Source organism: Aotus nancymaae, unplaced genomic scaffold (assembly GCF_030222135.1).
Source record: "Aotus nancymaae isolate 86718 unplaced genomic scaffold, 86718_ANA_hifiasm-v0.15.2.pri h1tg000006l, whole genome shotgun sequence".
Taxonomy (NCBI): domain Eukaryota; kingdom Metazoa; phylum Chordata; class Mammalia; order Primates; family Aotidae; genus Aotus; species Aotus nancymaae.
The window spans coordinates 92,056,282-92,075,394 of record NW_026988417.1 but is presented as its reverse complement, the minus strand read 5'-3'; the positions used below and the strand labels follow the sequence as shown (position 1 = coordinate 92,075,394).

General features: G+C 36.7%; 1 protein-coding gene across 1 annotated transcript; it reads left to right on the top strand.

Annotated features, from left to right (window-relative positions):
• The first annotated feature begins 307 nt into the window (after positions 1 to 307).
• On the top strand, positions 308 to 18,626 carry LOC105717541 (alcohol dehydrogenase 1C-like). The gene is made up of 9 exons (XM_012452804.3): positions 308 to 578; positions 6,808 to 6,909; positions 7,490 to 7,628; positions 9,947 to 10,034; positions 10,131 to 10,350; positions 12,165 to 12,425; positions 14,479 to 14,614; positions 15,209 to 15,347; positions 18,345 to 18,626. The coding sequence occupies exons 1-9, from the start codon at positions 561 to 563 to the stop codon at positions 18,367 to 18,369; spliced, it is 1,128 nt and encodes a 375-aa protein (XP_012308227.1). The 5' UTR covers positions 308 to 560; the 3' UTR covers positions 18,370 to 18,626.
• The last annotated feature ends 487 nt before the right edge of the window (positions 18,627 to 19,113 follow it).

The window sequence follows — 19,113 nt, the reverse complement described above, 5'->3', positions numbered from 1 at the left end:
GCACAGTGAGCACCTTTGCTGTGATTGAATTTCCGATTCTCTGTGAAGAGAAAGGGAGTCCTGGATCAAATACATTGCTCTGGCTCCTAGCTGTCATCTTTATTGGCCTTGCTCCTCTGCTCCTTCTTCTTCCTAACTGCACCATTTGGACTCAAAGCTGGAGCTTAGTGCAGAGAAAGGGAAAACAGAACCCTGAATGACCCCTGTTGCACTGAGAAAAGAGAAACAAGAAAGTTGACAGATAAGAACCAAAATGAGGAAAAGAGAAAGTGACTAAATTCCATCACTTTAACTTAATATTTAACTTAATGAAAGCATAATCTTATCTGAAATTTGAAAAGTCAAGGTTTTGAGTGCTGGTTCAGTGCCCATTTCTTTATGATTTGATTTCTGAGAATAATTTGATGGGTGTGACTTAACGAACTAGATCACGTGTTGGATGTTACTCAAGCAAAAAAACAAACAATATCAGTGCAATAAACCTGCTTTATGCACTTGAGCAGGGAAGAAATCCACAAGGACTTACCCATCTCCTGGTCTGCAGAGAAGACAGAAACAACATGAGCACAGCAGGAAAAGTAAGCAAAAAATGTATTACTGTTGGAAATACGTTCTCATCAATATAACAAAGAAAGGAATACAGTATTTGATGAATAATTTAAAATTCATATCCAAATTAGAAATAATACACTGAAATACAATGTGCAATTTATGCTACAATATGTAATGTATAGTGAACTACAGTGGAAATAAGCTGTTCCTAAATACCTTCAAAAAGAATGTACAGAATATATATCTATTAAGTCTTTATTTCCTATATTAAAGATATTTGCAGTAAAGTGATACTTTATTTCAAGCTAATCATGACTAATTTGTAAATCCAAAGTTAGAAAAGACTTTTATCAACAAGTTGTCTTTATAATAAGAAACCACTATTTAAATGCATTATTATTTATATTTTTTGTGAGCACAAGTAAGTTAAGTCTGACAAAAGTTTTATGAGAGGATTTGATTTAGAAGACTTTGAAACACCCTTTAACCTTAACATAAAATACCTTACAAAATGCTCATTGGTCTCACAGCATTAGAATCATCAAGGTTAAGGAAGACAACATCAACATTCAAATTCTGATTTTGAAAGGGTCCAGTATGACACAATTCAGGCAATTTCCACAGTAATCCTATGGAACAGTATCTTCCCCACATAAAAGTCAGTATGGTTTTACAGAAAATTAATAATACAATGTGAATCACTTATTAGCAGTGGAAACACAGGTATTTGGTTTTGCCTTTTATAAATTTCTTAATTGTTCAATGTGTTTACAGGTGCACAAAAATGCATGTGGTCATACAATATAATCAATTGATATTTTTTAATTGCTTAATCACATAAACCTATGCAACTATTTCCAGACCTTTTTTTGTGTTAGGAGTATATCGCACAGTAAAATATCTCTCTCTCTTTTTTTTTGATGTTGACAAGGTTGGCCTTGCTTTTATTTATTTATTTATTTATTTATTTATTTATTTATTTTTCTTTGGGCAGGTCACTTACTGTTTCCAAACTTTAATTCTGTTTTGTTTGGTTTTTTTGTTTGTTTGTTTTAAGGAAGAAAGAAAGAGAGAAAGAAAAGAAAAGAATGAAGGAGAGGAAGAAAAAGGAAGAGAAAGAGGGAGAGAGAACAGGAGTATTGCTTTATTGCCCAGGCTAGAATGCAGTCTAGAAATGGGTATTGAAAACTTCTTTTATGCCAATAATTATGCTTAACCATGGAGACAGGAAGGAATAAGGGAAGAAAATAACAAACAAGCAGCCAACCAATATTTCATTTAAACCTATGAAATGCTATGCAATTACTGAGGAGTGATTTACTTCCAATTATGTAGTCACTTTTGGAATAGGTGTGATGTGATGCTGATAAGAATGTATGTTTTGTGTATTTGAAGTGGAGAGTTCTATAAATGTTTATTAAGTTTACTTGTTCCGGGTCTGAGTTCAAGTCCTGGATACCCTTGTTAATTTTCTGTCTCGTTGATCTGTCTAATATTGACAATGTGATGTTACAGTCTCCCACTATTATTGTGTGGGAGTCTAAGTCTCTTTATAAGTCATTAAGAACTTATGTATCTGGGTGCTCCTGTATTGGGTACATGTATATATAGGATCATTAGCTCTTCTTGTTGCATTGATCCTTTTACCATTATGTAATGTCCTTCTTTGCCTCTTTTGATTTTTGTTGCTTTAAAGTCTATTTTATCAGAGGCGAGAATTGCAACTCCTGCTTTTTATTTATTTATTTATTTTTGCTCTCTGTTTGGTTGGTAAATCTTCCTCCATCCCTTTGTTTTGAGTCTTCGTGTATCGTTGCATGTGAGATGGGTCTGGATGCAGCATACTGATGGGTTTTGGCTTTTTATCCAGTTTGAATAATAATATATATGAGTTTAATACTGCCATTTGATGCTAGCTGGCTGTTTTGCCCATTAGTTAATGTAAATTCTTCATTACATTGATGCTCTTTACTTTTTGATATATTTTTGGAAAGGCTGATACTGGTTGTTCCTTTATATGTGTAGTGCTTCTTTCAGAAGCTCTTGTAAAGCAGGCCTGGTGGTGGTGAAATCTCTAAGTACTTGCTTGTTCGCAAAAGATTTAATTTTTCCTTCACGTATAAAACTTAGTTTGGATGGATATGAAATTCTGGGTTGAAAGTTCTTTTCTTTAAGAATGTTGAATATTGGCTCCCACTCTTTTCTGGCTTGTAGGGTTTCTGCTGAGAGATCTGCTGTAAGTCTGATAGGCTTCCCTTTATGGGTAACCTGACCTTTCTCTCTGGCTGCCCTTAGTATTTTCTCCTTCATTTCAACCCTAATGAATCTGACAATTATGTACCTTGGGGTTGGTCTTCTTGAGGAATATCTTTGTGGTGTTCTCTGTATTACCTGGAGTTGAATATTGTTCTGCCTTACTAGGTTGGGAAAGTTTTCCTGAATAATATCCTGAAGAGTATTTTCCAACTTGGATTCATTCTCTTCGTCATATTCAGGTACACCTATCAAATGTAGATTAGGTCTTTTCACATAGTCCCATATTTCTTGGAGACTTTGCTCATTCCTTTTTATCCTTTTTTCTCTAATCTTACCTTCTTGTTTTATTTCATTAAGTTGGTCTTCGACCTCTGATATCCTTTCTTCTGCTTGATCAATTTGACTGTTAAAACTTGTGCATACTTTGTGAAGTTCTCGTATTGTGTTTTTCAGCTCCATTAATTCACTTACATTCCTCTCTAAATTGTCTATTCTCATTAGCATTTCATCAAACCTTTTTTCAAAGTTCTTAGTTTCTTTGCATTGGGTTAGAACAAGTTCTTTTAATTCACAGAAGTTTCTTATCATCCACCTTTTGAAGCTTACTTCTGTTAATGGAACGCACTCATTCTCCATCAGGCCTTGTTCTGTTGCTGATGAGGAACTGTGTTCCCCTGTAGAGGGAGAGGCATTCTGATTTTGAGTATTCTCTGCCTTTTTAGGCTGGTTTCTTCCCTTCATTATAAATTTATCCATCTGTTGTCTTTGTAATTACCGACTTTCTAATTAGGTCTCTGAGTGGACGTCCAACTTGTTGATTCCCAGCGCCGAAATCTGAGCAATCCACTGTGCCGGCCAAAACAGTGGTGTTAAGATTGATGGTGCTTTTCTGCCTGGGAATCTCCGGTCTGGCTCCCTTCTTGAGTCCATCCTTCAATCAGCTGAATAGGCGACTCTGCCTTCCCGGAACTCCAAACGTTGGCCAAAAGGGGATCCAGTCCCGCTTACTCTGCACCAAGAACCGCCACGCCGGCCACAAGAGTCGCACTGGTGACCCGTGGCCCTCCTCCGCTGGGAATCTCCTGGTCCATGAGCAACAAAAATTAGTCTGAAAGTGTGGCGTCCTCTCATTCTCTGCGCTTTCACTGGGAGCTACAATCTCAAGCTGCTAGTGATCAGCCATCTTTGATCTCTCTGAAAATATCTCACTATGATAACTCAATTTAAAGGTTCTGAGGCTTCTCTATATGCTCTTTGACAAAACAGGCTCATATCAATAAGCCTGGTTGGAAATCATCTGAGTGACCCATTGTTACTGTTATTACACCTCACTTAATTTCACTCATTACCAATTAATACATACATTCTGCATAGAAAATAATTAAGAAAAGAAATAAATTTACCAAACTCAACTAAAGAGAAATAATGAGTCCCTAGATCAAAAGTATAAACCCATCAGATTAATGAAAATAATAACTAATGAAATAGATAATTATTCCTCCCTTCTCGGACACAGTGTTAGTTTTTTTGACAGCATTTCATTTATGTTTACCTATCCTGCATTTTACTTTCCTCAAATGCTAGATGGTGACAATACTAACATCTATTTCATAAGGTAGTTGTAAGAATTCAATAAATTAAGACTGTAAAGAATTTAAAATAGTATCTGGTACATAGAAATAAGTCAATAAATATTAGTCACTATTATTGTTGCTGCTATTTAACTTTTTTTTTTTTTGGAGACAGAGTCTCACTCTGTTGCCCAAGCTAGAGTGCAGTGGCACTATCTTGGCTGACTGCAACCTCTGCCTCCCAGTTTTAAGCAATTCTCCTGCCTCAGCCTCTTCAGTAGCTGGGACTACAGGCACATGCCACCATGCCTGACTAATTTTTGTATTTTTGCTCACTTTTTACTGCCACAGAGAAGTGAAACATAAGACTAGATTGATTGCTATTCTCTGGACAGCCAGCTTTGAGACTTCAGAAAAAATTATTCAATCACTGAGTCAACTGATCCTCAATTATTTCAGCTGTAAAATTATGCCAATAATGCAATAGTACTGCCCTGGTAGCAACCTTCCAAGGTTCAAAAATAATGCATGTTGTTTATAACAGCACAATTTGCAATTACAAGATTACAGAACCAACGTAAATGCCCATCAACAAAATGAGTAAAGAAAATATGGTATGTATACACCATGAAATTACTACTTAGCCATTAAACAGAATAAAATAAAATAAAATAATGGCCTTTGCAGCAACTTGAATGGAGCTACAGATCCTCATTCTAAGTGAGGTAACTTAAAATAATGTTCTATTATTCTAAGAGACTGAGGCAGGAGAATTGCTTAAACCTGGGAGGCAGAGGTTGCATGAGCCAAGATAGTGCCACAGCACTCCAGCCTGGGCAACAGAGCAAGACTCTGTCTCCAGAAGAAAAGAGGTAAATAGCAACAATAATAATAGTGGCTAATATTTATTGACTTATTTCTATGTCCCAGATACTATTTTAAGTTCTTTATAGTATTAATTTGCTGAATTTTCATAACTACCTTATGAAATAGATGTTTGAATATCATATGTTCACATTTATGAGAGAGCTAAGCTATGAGGATGCAAAGGCATAAGAATGATATAATGAATTTTAGGAACTCAAGAGGGGAGGCTGAGAGGGGAGATGAGAGATAAAAGACTATATATTGGGGGCAGTGTACTCTGCTTGAGTGAAGGGTACACCAAAATCTCAGAAATCACCACTAAAGAACCTATACAGGTAACCAAAAATCACCTGCACCCAAAAACTGTTGAAATTAAAAATAAATAAATATATTTTAAATATAAATATAATGCATATAACTCATCAAGCAAAGGCCACAATGTGCCTGTCACATTCACATCATAGGCACCTGATAATCAGGAACTCCTACTATTAGTACCTTATTTCCAAGTATTCTGATATTTATTTTGGCATTGACCATGTTGAACATCCTGCAAAGTTAAATAATTAGACAAATACATAACAAAAATGAATTTTCAGAAGAATAAATGTCAAATGAATATTTTGTCATTCTTGCAATTTTGTTGATTCTCTCTAGAAAGAATTCTGTGAATTGTACATGCTTTACCACAAAGAAGACAGATTTTACACTACACTGCCAAGCACTGGAAATATGTGTTCAACATTTATTGTTAAGAACATCTATGGATAAGATCTGCTAGCCAGAAATTCAAACACACAATGTTTCCAATTTTGAAATATGTATGTGTGGGTGTGAGTGTGTATACACTCTCTCTCTCTCTCACACACACACACACACACACACCCCACCATCACCAACTCTAACCTCCATAATTTTTGGCTGAAATCAAAGCTGGAAAGAGTCTCTACACATAAATCAGATAACAGAACACGCTGCCAAAGGTAAGTAGCAAAGGGGTGCTGGAAACAAGTAACACACAGAAGCGGTGGAGAGAGAAAATTAAAAGAGGAGAATAGGCAAATAGAAAGAGATAGAGACGTCATTCAAGGCAGGAAGGTAAATATATTCTTATAGAGATGGATCCTGTTGGCCTAATCAGAAAATTGAGCAAGAAAGCGGTGTATTTTATGTGAACAGACAGTGACTGTCAGCAATGTGAAGGTGACTTAGAACTTCATGTACCAGCCAATAGAAGGTAAACAAATGTTTTCAGCACAGCATTAGGAAATGTCAGGATTAAACACCTTTGGAGGAAAAAAACACAAGGGTAGCCTTAATGAATGTATTCCATTTTATCTCAGTGTGTTATTATAGTTAACTCTGTTTATCGTTTTTTATGTTATTGCTTTTTTTAAAGGTATTTTTATTCCCTTTATAAACCAAAGGTGATCATTTCTGTGGAGCACTTATTAGGTACGAGACATAGGACTAGATGTTGCAAGTACAAAGATGAAATGACACCATTTCTGACGTCAAGAGTGGGAAAACACTGGTACCACCTCTCTGTTTGATTTTCTAGGTAATCAAATGCAAAGCGGCTGTGCTATGGGAGGTAAACAAGCCCTTTTCCATCGAGGAGGTGGAGGTTGCACCTCCTAAGGCCCATGAAGTTCGAATTAAGGTGAAATACAATTTTCCATTTGTATTTAAGTTTTTTAAAAACTCAGAAAAATTAAAAACGAAAACAACCAACAATCCCCTGAGTCATTTTTATATGATCATCCAGAAAATAGAATACAGTTGTTTCAAAGAAAGGTATAAATATAAATTATTAAATTTTTTAAATGATCAAAGAGTACATACAGTATAATTCCAGTAAAAAAGAAAAGAAATTTTCAAAGGGATATATATCAAGACTTCAAAATCAATTAGCATTAGATATTTTTATGTGTTGATTTGCAATTTCTACTTCTATTTTTTTTAAAGCATGCCTTCTTGTATATTATTTAAGAATTAACTATTTCAGGATCAGTTATTTCACAAATTATTCTAAATTTATTAATTCAAGAAAGGAAGGTAGAGGAGGGTTTCAGCCTGAATAACCTTGAGGATAAACTGCATATTTCATATTTGGGAATAGTAGAATTTATTAGCAAAACCCTTGAAAGTATTTTGGAAGCAAAATTTCAGGAAATTGGGATTTTTAAGTTCATTTGAGACTCATAATCTTTTCTGAATCTAAACATCTCTTTACTCTGCAGATCGTGGCTGTAGGAATCTGTCGCTCAGATGACCATGCAGTTACTGGCACCCTGGTGACTCCCGTTCCTGTGATTTTAGGCCATGAGGCAGCTGGCATCGTGGAGAGTGTTGGAGAAGGGGTGACTACAGTAAAACCAGGTACAGAGTTCACACACTGAGAACACGCCTTGGTTCACCAGTCCAGGATTTCCCAGCCTGGTTGAGGAAACAGGCAACGAGAGATGAAAGGGTTTGCACAAGGTCACAGGGCAGCCAGGACTGCCAGGATTTCCTCCTTCCCTCTCTGCCTACCTGACTCAGGCATGTATGCATTTAGGCACATATGTATTCTACCCTTCAACAATTATGTAGTGAGCATCTACCACTAGATGCCAGGCACCAGGTTGGAGCCTGGAGATATGTGAGGGTCAAAAGAGACACAGTGCCTACCAGTGTGAATTCATAATCTAATAACTTCCTTGTTAGTGTTGCTGAACACTGTCTTCTGTCAAGGCCAGACAACTAGAAATGGGAGGGGGGAAAAAACATAAATATAGACATTGTTCTGTGCTGAGTTCAGGAAATGGAGGCTGCATGGCTACGGCGGAATAAACATGACTTTTTCTTAGGTGATTTATGTAGCCCCTTCACCAATTTCCTCTTCCGACATGGTGTCTCTTCCCGAGTGTGGACTCATTGAAACAGACTAGGTGAAAGGAAATGAAAGAAACACAGCAGGAGCCATCCACCATCAACAATGTCTGCCTTATTGCCTTATTACCTTCAGCCGTGCTTCAATGCGACTGGTTATGAATTACTAATTATATAGAGAGAATAAGTAGGACATTTCCATACCATCAGTTTCACATAAATTTTTCCTATAAAATGTTATGGGCCAACCGTTTTTCTTGGTCTCGTGATCAAAAATTAAAATTATGTTTCTTTCTAAGAAATCACTTTGGCCTAGGTTGGACTTGCCACCTTACCAAATACTTATTTGAACTCTGAATAGAAAAATAGAAATAGGAACACTTTTACACTGTTGGTGCGAGTGTAAATTAGTTCAACCACTGTGGAAAACAGTGTGGCGATTCCTCAAGGACCTAGAAATAGAAATTCCATTTGACCCAGCAATCCCATTACTGGGCATATATCCAAAGGATTATAAATCGTTCTACTATAAGGACACATGCACACGAATGTTCATTGCAGCACAGTTTACAATAGCAAAGACCTGGAACCAGCCCAAATGCCCATCGATGATAGACTGGACAGGAAAAATGTGGCACATATACACCATGGAATATTATGCAGCCATTAAAAACGAGGAGTTCACATCCTTCGTAGGGACATGGATGAACCTGGAAAACATCATTCTCAGCAAACTGACACAAGAACACAAAATCAAACACCACATGTTCTCACTCATAGGCGGGTGTTGAACAAGGAGAACACATGGACACAGGGAGGGGAGCACTATACACGGGGGTCTGTTGGGGGGAGGGGGGATAGTGGGGGGGTGGGGAGTTGGGGAGGGATAGCATGGGGAGAAATGCCAGATATAGGTGACGGGGAGGGAGGCAGCAAATCATACTGCCACGTGTGCACCTGTGCAACAACCTTGCATGTTATTCACATGTACCCCAAAACCTAAAATGCAATAAAAAAAAATAAAAAAGAAAAAGAAAAATAAAATAAACTGTCCAATTCGAGTTTCAGCTCTTACTAATTTCTTTAGTTAGAAATAAATTAGTAACAAAATGACACACTTACTTTTCACCCATGCTCCCTCCACCACAACAGGAAAAGTAGATAATTCACAAATTATCATCAGCTAAAAACATTTCAAAGTCAGTTCTTATCCGAAAAGTGCCTAACTTATTGTGAAGTGTTGGAATTTCCAGAGGAATTTCTGGAATTGTTCTTTGTCCCATTTTTGTTACTTTTCCTCAAAAAAGAACTAAGATCATCTTAAAAGCATTCATTTCATAATAAAGACAAACCTAGTCACTTTGAAAAGCAAAGAATGAGTTCAAACTTCTCATTTTTACTCTAAATCAAACTATAACAAAAAATAGGTCATACCAACATCTAGTGGGACTATTATATTCTACTTTCAACTAAAATTTGTATTTATACTTACAGTAAGATTTAAATAGTTAAGGATTAAATAAAATGTTTGTAAAGCCTCCAGGAGAAATCAGTACACTGCATAAAAGTTAACTATTAATGCTGTGGAAGTAATTTTTTTAATCCATGTTGTTTCCCACATTTGCATTTCCTCTTCAGGAATCTTCAGGTACTTATAGCCCCAAACTGAGAACAAGACTGTGGCAGGCAATGACAAATGACATAGTTGTGATTGGATGGATTTCTTTAAAGACACATGCTTCTCATCTATGCATGTGAGCTTTAAGTTTTTGCTCTATTAATTCCTGGATAGATATCGTAAAAGAATTTCTTTTATTCATCTCCAGGTGATAAAGTCATCCCGCTCTTTACTCCTCAGTGTGGAAAATGCAGAATTTGTAAAAACCCGGAAAGCAACTTCTGCCTCAAAAATGAGTAGGTTTCTGATGCTCTCTTTGCACAGACTTTGAGTTTGCACATTAGTTATGTTGTGTCTCATGCCTTTGTATGTCTGTGTATTGCACTGCCCAGTCTGAGCAATCCTCGGGGGACCCTGCAGGATGGCACCATTAGATTCACCTGCAAAGGGAAGCCTGTCCACCACTTCATCGGCGTCAGCACCTTCTCCCAGTACACGGTGGTGGATGAGAGTGCAGTGGCCAAAATTGATGCAGCCTCGCCCCTGGAGAAAGTCTGCCTCATTGGCTGTGGATTTTCAACTGGTTATGGGTCTGCAGTCAAAGTTGCCAAGGTAGGAGTGATAATGCGTGATAAAACTGGTTACAAGCAGACTGTCAGGAACCAAAAGGGAAGCACTTTCTCACAAGAATCAAAGATTATTTTTGTAGATTTGGATTGTCAATTAAGAGTAGAAAAATGGCCCAAAAAGAATTGAGAGCACATGCTAGAAATTTCACCTGTTTATCACAGATAAAAAGTTGTTAAGAGTTAAGAAAAAGTAAAGATGTCATTTTCAAAAATTATTATCCTGTATTTGCTTTTTATGAAAGCATGAAATGTTAGGCCTGAGAACTCATTTAGTAATTCATTCAACAATTAGAGAGCACCTACATATGCCTCAGGCACCTTAGGTTCTGCTAGGTTCTGAGACAGCAACAGCAAATGAAATGAAGCGTTTGCCCTTGAGGAGCATCTAGTCTGTGGATCCCCTACTCCCAGAATTAGGATCAACAGTAGAGTCCAAAGCTCTACCTGATGCACCTCCAAACCAAGGCTCACCCACTCTGTGGATTCTTAGAAGGAAGATAATGAAGCTTCAGTGATGCGTCATTCACTCATTATGGAATTTCACTACTAAACTAACTCTCCTGCCATGAACACGTAAAACACACATACTTCAGAAGTGATCAATTTCAAGCAGAAATTCTTTAAAGACTCCTCATCTCAAAAGACTAAAAATCTAACAGTATCTTTGTTTTTTGAAACTGAGGTCCAGAGATACAAAGATAATTGCCCCAAATCTCGCTGCTGGTTAAATGAGAGCTGAGACTAGAACATCATCTTTCTCAAATCTCCTGTTGAGTCGTAAATCACAATACATATTATTAGCACTTTTAAATCACAGTCACAAACTTGTATTTTTCTAAGTAAGGTAGAAAGTGGTGTTGTCCCTCATAATATTGAATAACACTTGATGGGTGAATGAATGAGTGAATATATACCCTTAAGGGAATATAAGAATGAGATTATTTGGTACAGGAAAGCATTTTACCTACAATGAAGGCTGACTATGGGAGACTAGGTTGAATAAATAACCCCTAGACAATGTAAACAATTTAGAGCATATCTTTTCCAAATTTCTGTGACTTTAGCACCTAATCCCTTGTTCAAATACCCCATCTATTTTAGCAGGTGGTCTAATTGAGCCTACCTAAGAACTGAAGCTGAGAATACTCACAACAATAGATTTTATTCATTATTAAAATATAGAGAAACATTTCATTGCTCTTGTTCAATTGTGTATTTCTTAAAGCAGGGATATATTATTCACAACTACTGAATGTTAAGGAACCAACGAGTTATTTATTGAGAGTTTAGTGGAATATTTTTCTGTCTTCTGGAGTACCTTTTCCACTTATTTCATTTTTCAAATATTGCCTTTGTGTATGTATGAGATACTGAAGTTGGCTATCAAGGGATTTCAGCAATCAAGAGTCCCTTCAAGATAGTAATCACTGCCATCTGGATCTCAAAAATCATCCAGTCACCTGGTTCCCAGTCTGATCTTCCCATTAGAGTCACCTGGAGACTGAGTTCCACCTGCAGAGATTCTGATTTAATTGGCATGGGTTGTGGCCTGGATAGTGGGATTTTTTTTTTAAAGCTCCCCAGATAAATCTAATATGCAGCAGTTTAAGAACCACTGACAAGTTCAACCCCTTAAATTTAAACATGAATCAACTCAAGCCAAAAGAGGTTGTGATAATTGTTTGGACAGAAGAGTCTGGGTAGTTCTTGATAAACACTGGACATGGCACTTTATAAAGCTCAGGCACTTTCTAACAATCATTACTTAATCCATTTTTGCATTTTCTGAAAACACAGGTCACCCCAGGCTCTGCTTGTGCTGTGTTTGGCCTGGGAGGGGTCGGCCTATCTGTCGTTATGGGCTGCAAAGCAGCGGGAGCGGCCAGGATCATTGCGGTGGACATCAACAAGGACAAATTTGCAAAGGCCAAAGAGTTGGGTGCCACAGAATGCATCAACCCTCAAGACTACAAGAAACCCATCCAGGAGGTGCTGAAGGAAATGACTGATGGAGGTGTGGATTTTTCATTTGAAGTCATCGGTCGGCTTGACACCATGGTATGTACCATGACGTGCCCTGAGATTTCTGCCTCTGCAACCTGGAGGATGCTTTTAGGCAACAGAAAATATGTTGTATGTATAAAGGATATATTTAATGATGAATGGAAATTTCCCATCATCTGTTTGTTACGTGACTCATTTAATTTATTATTATGAGAAATCTTTCATTCAATCAGGTACGTAAACCTGTCTCAAGTCATATTTCCTCTTAAGAAAAGAAAAAGGGCTTGTTTTTCTTAACTGAGCCATTACATAATTACTTTATTAATTTTTAGTTAACACTTCAACCTCAAGTAAATATAAATGATGAAAATTGTGCTCTCAAATTGGCAAGTTTTATTCTTCACCCACAATTTTAACAAAACCAGTTTAACAATTTTGTGTATGTTCTTAATGAATTCCGGACATTTTTACACATTATTCTTTGGCCAGAAGAAATGAACAACTTAGGTCAACTATTATTTTATTAACATTATTAAATATGCTCTAAAGAAAGTGACTGCTTTAATACATAACTATCTTTTACCACAGAGACAGGACAGTGCCTGGCACATAGCTGGCACCCAATATTAGTTGAACTGAATATTTAAAAAGTCAACCGATTTTTACCACCCCCAAAACTTAAGAGCTACATATCTCATAGCATTGTTTATAGATTACATGAGACAATACATATAACATGCTTAGCACAGTGCCACCTGTCATATGGAAAGCTCTCAATAAATGTCAGCTGCCTTTTTTTTTTTTAAGTCTGGGTCTCACTCTGTGATCCAGGCTGAAGTTCAATGACATGATTATAGCTCACTGTAGCCTTTACCTCCTGAGCTCAAGTAATTCTCCTACCTCAGCCAAAAATGCAGGGATTAGAGGAATGAGCAACCACACCCAGCCTTAGTTGGCATTCGGTATCAAATATTATTTCCAATCTTGCAGTGCTTACATCATCTTGGGCTTATACATGATGTTACTTTAAAATAATTACAAATATCAATTGCAATGGGAAATACATCTCTAGCTATATTTTACCTGCCCAGAATTCTCTAGAATCCTACTGAAAAAGTCTCCAGAGACCAACGAGTTTCCATTGCTGAGGTTTTCTAGAAGGTCCAGCAGTGTGGGTAATGGGGAGAAGCATCCTGAGATCAAAGCTCTCAGCAGCCTTGACCTGGGACAAATGCCACAGACGAATTCAGTGTCAAGAGAATCCAACTTTTTCCAGGGTTATAGCTTTTCTCCTTATGCTCTTTTTCTGTGTTTTTCTCCATTTTCTCATGTGGAACTGGAGTGTTCCTTATCTCAAAACACCAAATTTCTGACAGCTGCATGTTCTGAGCTGGCATTCCAAAGGTCAGAATCCCAAATCAAAAAACTAATCATTATATAATTATGTATCTTGGGGGAATTCTAAACCATGTTCTTGCTACAGAACATGTTAAAAAACCCAACTAGACTGTCTTTTGAGGTTCCCGAATAATCAGTGCAAAACCAATATACATTTGGGGAGATAAAAACAATGTTTAAAACATGGTCATTTTAGAAATGGACAGTAGAATAGAAGTCCATTTAAAATGGAGGCCATCAAGTGGACAAGAGATTAATTTTGGTGATTTAATCATTCCTCTTGTTCACCATTAAAATATTCACTTGAAAATACAGTGTTCAAAATACTTATTAAATCAATGAAAAATAAATTAACCCACTCACAGATTGCCTAAGAATGATGTGATGCTGAAACTGTATGCTTATACAAGGAACCAGCTTTTATATATGTTTGTAATTATGTTTTCTTCTTTATTTCTTTATTAGGCAGAATTAAGTACACACCAATTTACTCATACATTCCTTCATTCAAAAATCATTTTCTGGGCATTTCCTAAATCCACGGCACTATCCTATGCAAAAGAAAGCGGGGGAATGAAGGAGCAAAAGATGTGATTTCTTTCCTCTACACACTCACAATCTAGCGAAGCCTATTAACATGATATTGTGCATTATAAGTAGGAACTATGCCACTCCATGTGAAGGAAGCTAAATATTCACTCTATTTCAGATGGCTTCCCTGTTATGTTGTCATGAGGCATGTGGCACAAGCGTCGTTGTAGGGGTACCTCCTGTTTCCCAAAACCTCTCAATGAACCCTATGCTGCTACTGACTGGACGCACCTGGAAAGGAGCTGTTTTTGGAGGTATGCAGTTAGGCTTCAGAGCCTGATTCTTGTTAACCTGAGAATTTCTTCCCTTTTACAAGTGACAAGGCAAAGTTTTTAAAAGCAACATGATCAAAAATAAATTAAAATTCCTATTCTATTTGTGGGCTCCAAATCTACTAGATGTAGAACTAATGCAGACAGAAAGTCCCAAAATACACTTTTCTGATATCGCCATTAACCAGAACATTTCATCCCCATCTGTTTTTGAAGTTGTGACTGCATGAGGCATGGAAATTTCTAAGGAGGATGTAGCAATCTATAACAATAATTCAAATCTACACTCAAATTAGGACAATTGATAAACTTACTCCTTAACTTTGGGCATAAGCATCTGTACTATAATTTCTCATCTGTACCAAAAAGATAATAAGTAAGAACATTTGTTATCTACAAATGTTTTTTAGGTCAAAGCACTGTAAAAGCATATGGAAGTGCTCTATCTCTTATTAACCTCAGTCACAGCAGCCTGGAATACACTTTTTCTAAACTTTCATTTATGTGGAAATTCTTCTCTTCAATTCTCCTACTTACCCCTAGTTGAATCTAACAATAATATTATCTTCTTTTTAGGCTTTAAGAGTAAAGAAGATGTCCCCAGACTTGTGGCTGATTTTATGGCTAAGAAGTTTTCACTGGATGCATTAATAACCAATGTTTTACCTTTTGAAAAAATAAATGAAGGATTTGACTTGCTTCGCTCTGGAAAAAGGTAGATTTAAAGTTGATTTTTTGTTTTGCTTGGTTTTTTACAGTAGGGGGTTGTCTGGCAGAGAATGAAAAGGTAGAAGGATGAGAAAAAATTAGAGCGCCTTGGTTTTTCCATTACCAGCTCGGTCTTTGCATGGAGCGCATGTGAAATCATACTGTGAGAAGCTGAAAACAGTTGCTTTGCATTTCCTATTCTGCTGAAGCCAAATTACGTTGACTACAGCAAATCTGAATGATCAGAGCCTCTCAGCCTTCTTTAAAAGAGAACGCTCACCTTTGATCAAATAAATAAATAGATAAATGAAACTCTATTTAAACAACCATAATTATAACATGGAGTCTCTGAAGGTTCTGCATATCACTTAATAAATGCTGACATTTAATGTCTATGAATTTAAACTGTTTTCAGGACATCCTCAACATTTTCATTATGGGAGTAGGTGGAACTACGCTGAGATTGTTTTCTAAGTAGATATTACTAGTTTTTTCTTTTTCTTTTTTTTCTTTGCAGTTTACAAAAAAAATTTTTTTACCAATAAAAGTTATTGTAAAAGAGAAGGGTACTAAACCCTATTTTATGTGTTTGTCTTACATTTTCACTAAAGCTTAGAAAAATAAGCCAATTCTATTTCCTACCTCTTTTTAACACTTACAATCACCCAATAAAATGAATTTTGTCACCTGCATTTATATGAGGCACAACTGAAAACAGGCAGTTATATCTAAACTCTGCCTTCTAGCTCCAGAGTCTATGCTTTTTCTGCTATCCCACACTTATTTTCATGAGGCTTTCAGGTTTAAGTAGCGTTTCTTAGGCACTCACAAAACTGTTGTACTAGATACTTTATCAACAAATATTCTTGAGGAGGGAAAGAAACTAGCACCCACAGAGCACCAGCTGTTCTGCTAAGTGTCTTACCTGCATTATCTCATGTGATTGCTCAGTGTCAGTCTCAATCTCACTATCTTAGAGAGGAGAAAACCGAAAAGCAGAGAAGACATGACTTGATCAAAATCATCAGGTGGTAGGAAGGGGAGCCAGAATTCAAAGGTAGATCTTGTTGCTAGCAAATCTATCCACTTTCCATTAAACCACATTGCCCCTCAAGAGTGCATGTTGTATATAAACATACACATATATGAAAAACAACAGTCATCAAAGGTTAGTTATCATTGTCATCATTATAATCAGTGACATCATCATCATAATCAATGACATCATCATCATGATCATCATCACAGAATTGAAAAGATGACAGCAAATACAGAGATGACTGAAACCAGAGGATGGTGTTGAGCAGCAAAAGAAATCATGAAGCATGCCTAAATTCACTTTATGAGAATGTCATATACTAATATGTGTATTACATAAAATAATTTCTATCAATAACCAAAGATTAAAAATTTTAATGATCAATATTGGTAAAGGTAAGGTGACAGGCACTTTCATATGCTTTCAATAGTAATTGATACATCCTTTTGGGAAAGCAATTTGGCAATTTGTGTTAGAAATTAAAAAAAAAAAAAAAAAAACTAGATTCTTTGTCCCAGTGAGTCCATTTCTAGAAACCTATTCTGTAGAAATAATCAACTATTCAAACATACATATAGGTTTAAGTGTGTTTACTTGTTATCTGTAATGTCAAAAATTAGAAACATTCTAAAACTCCAACATTGAGAACATGATTTAATAAATTCCAACCAACAATTCTCCAAATTATGTGTGTATATTTTTCATATATATATATATATACACACACACACATATGTGATTTTTAAAGAGTCACAAAGACCATCTTTTCCTAAAAATATTTATCATTAGAAGTCGGTTTATAGAAATGGCATTAATTCTAGTGTAAATGAAGCAAGTGGATCACCTGAGGTCAGGAGATCAAGACAAGCCTAGCCAACATGGTGAAACCCTGTCTCTACTAAAAGTGCAAAAAGTAGCCAGGCATGGTGGTGCATACCTATAATCTCAGCTACTCAAGAGGCTGAGGTGGGAGAATCCCTTGAACCCAGGAGGCGAAGGTTGCAGTGAGCAGAGATTGTGCCATTTCACTCCCACCTGGGTGGCAAAGCGAGACTCCATCTCAAACAAACAAACAAAAAAATGAAGTATCTTAGAATTAATACAAATCAACTTTATTCTCTACTTCTATGAATCCTTAAACATCTCTATATCAAAGGTCTATTAAACCTCGAGCTCTACACTAATGACCAGAGCAAGTTACAAATTCTGCTGTCAGTTTTTACAATCTCTAAAATGGAAATAATATGAAAACCTACCTCCTAGTGTCATGGTTTAGGTTGAAGTTTCAGTAAGAAAATGCACGAAAAATGTGACAAATAGGAAGAACTTATTGCAAGTTATTATTCCATTGTTTTTGTTTCATTTTATTGAGACAGGGTTTCACTATTGTTGCCCAGGCTGGAGTGCAATGGCACAATCTCCACTCACCACAACCTCCCCTTCCCCAGTTCAAATGATTCTCCTGCCTCAGCCTCCCGAGTAGCTGGGACTACAGGCATGAGCCGCCACACCTGGCTAATTTTGTATTTTTAGTAGAGGCGGGGTTTCTCCATGTTGGTCAGTCTGGTCTCAAATTCCCAGCCTCAGGTGATCCGTCCGCCTCAGCTTCCCAAAGTGCTGGGATTACAGGCATGAGCCACCGTGCCTGGCCTCCATTGTTGTTTTATATTCCTTATTATACCAGGAACGTGGGCATACAAAAATGATTGTTTGAAGATGCTAATAAAGAATTGAAGTCTAAATGACAGGCATACTTAGGATGTTATGAGTGAGCTTAAGACTGGAGAAAACACAAGAGAGAACTAAAAAACATGAACTGCCCTTTTATTTAACTTCACCCAAATGCATAGGGATGGAAATGGAGTGGCTGAGAATATAGTCGTATCTTCACTAAGTCACCTCAGATGCTCCCTGGACTCTCACATGGATGCAGGTTAACATGATGTCTCTTCTTTCCCATTGCAGTATCCGTACTGTCCTGATGTTTTGAGATAATACAGATGCCTTCCCTTGTAGCAGTCTTCAGCCTCCTCTACCCTACACGATCTGGAGCAACAGATGGGCAATATCATTAATTCTATTCTTCAGAGCTGTTACCAATAAGTTGCATGTGGGAGATTTCTAAAAAAATAGAAATTGATGTGAAATTATTTTTCAAGCAAATGTTTAAAATCCAAATGAGAACAAAATAAATCATTGAAAATCAGCTGGGCAATTGAAGCCAATAAACCTTTTTTCTTAACCATTCTACTTGTGTCATCTTTCCCATTAAGGAAAATATTTCCTGTGACTTCATGCACTTTTTGGTATCTTCATAATCTTCAGTCACTGAATCCCAGTGGAGGGGACCCTTCACTTGCCCTGAACTTACCCACGCTGGGCTATTGTGCTTGAAGTCTCCTACTCTGTATCTCAATTTTCACTGTCAGCATTTTCCTTTTGTTAATAAAATGTACCAAAGCCCTAAAATAAAAACTACAGTATAGTAAAGAATAGACTCAAATTTACAAGTGAAGAAGGACCAGAAGTTCTAAATCCAGAAAATTTCTTAGGAACTCAAATAAAATGTTGCACATTTTCATACAGTGAAGGAAAGTGTTTTTATTGTTTTTAATACTATTTTTTTTTACAGTGAAATTATAACTGAATTTTAAAAACAAAAGCAGTTTTTGTGTTCCACATGACAAACTTAGGTTCAGATACTGAATGTGAAAACTGAACTATTCCTGGAATC

Excerpts from the sequence above, each read along its gene's own strand:
- LOC105717541 (XM_012452804.3), top strand. Across the intron at positions 6,910-7,489 it reads CCCATGAAGTTCGAATTAAG|ATCGTGGCTGTAGGAATCTG; the intron begins GTGAAATACAAT and ends TTTACTCTGCAG. Across the intron at positions 12,426-14,478 it reads TCGGTCGGCTTGACACCATG|ATGGCTTCCCTGTTATGTTG; the intron begins GTATGTACCATG and ends ACTCTATTTCAG.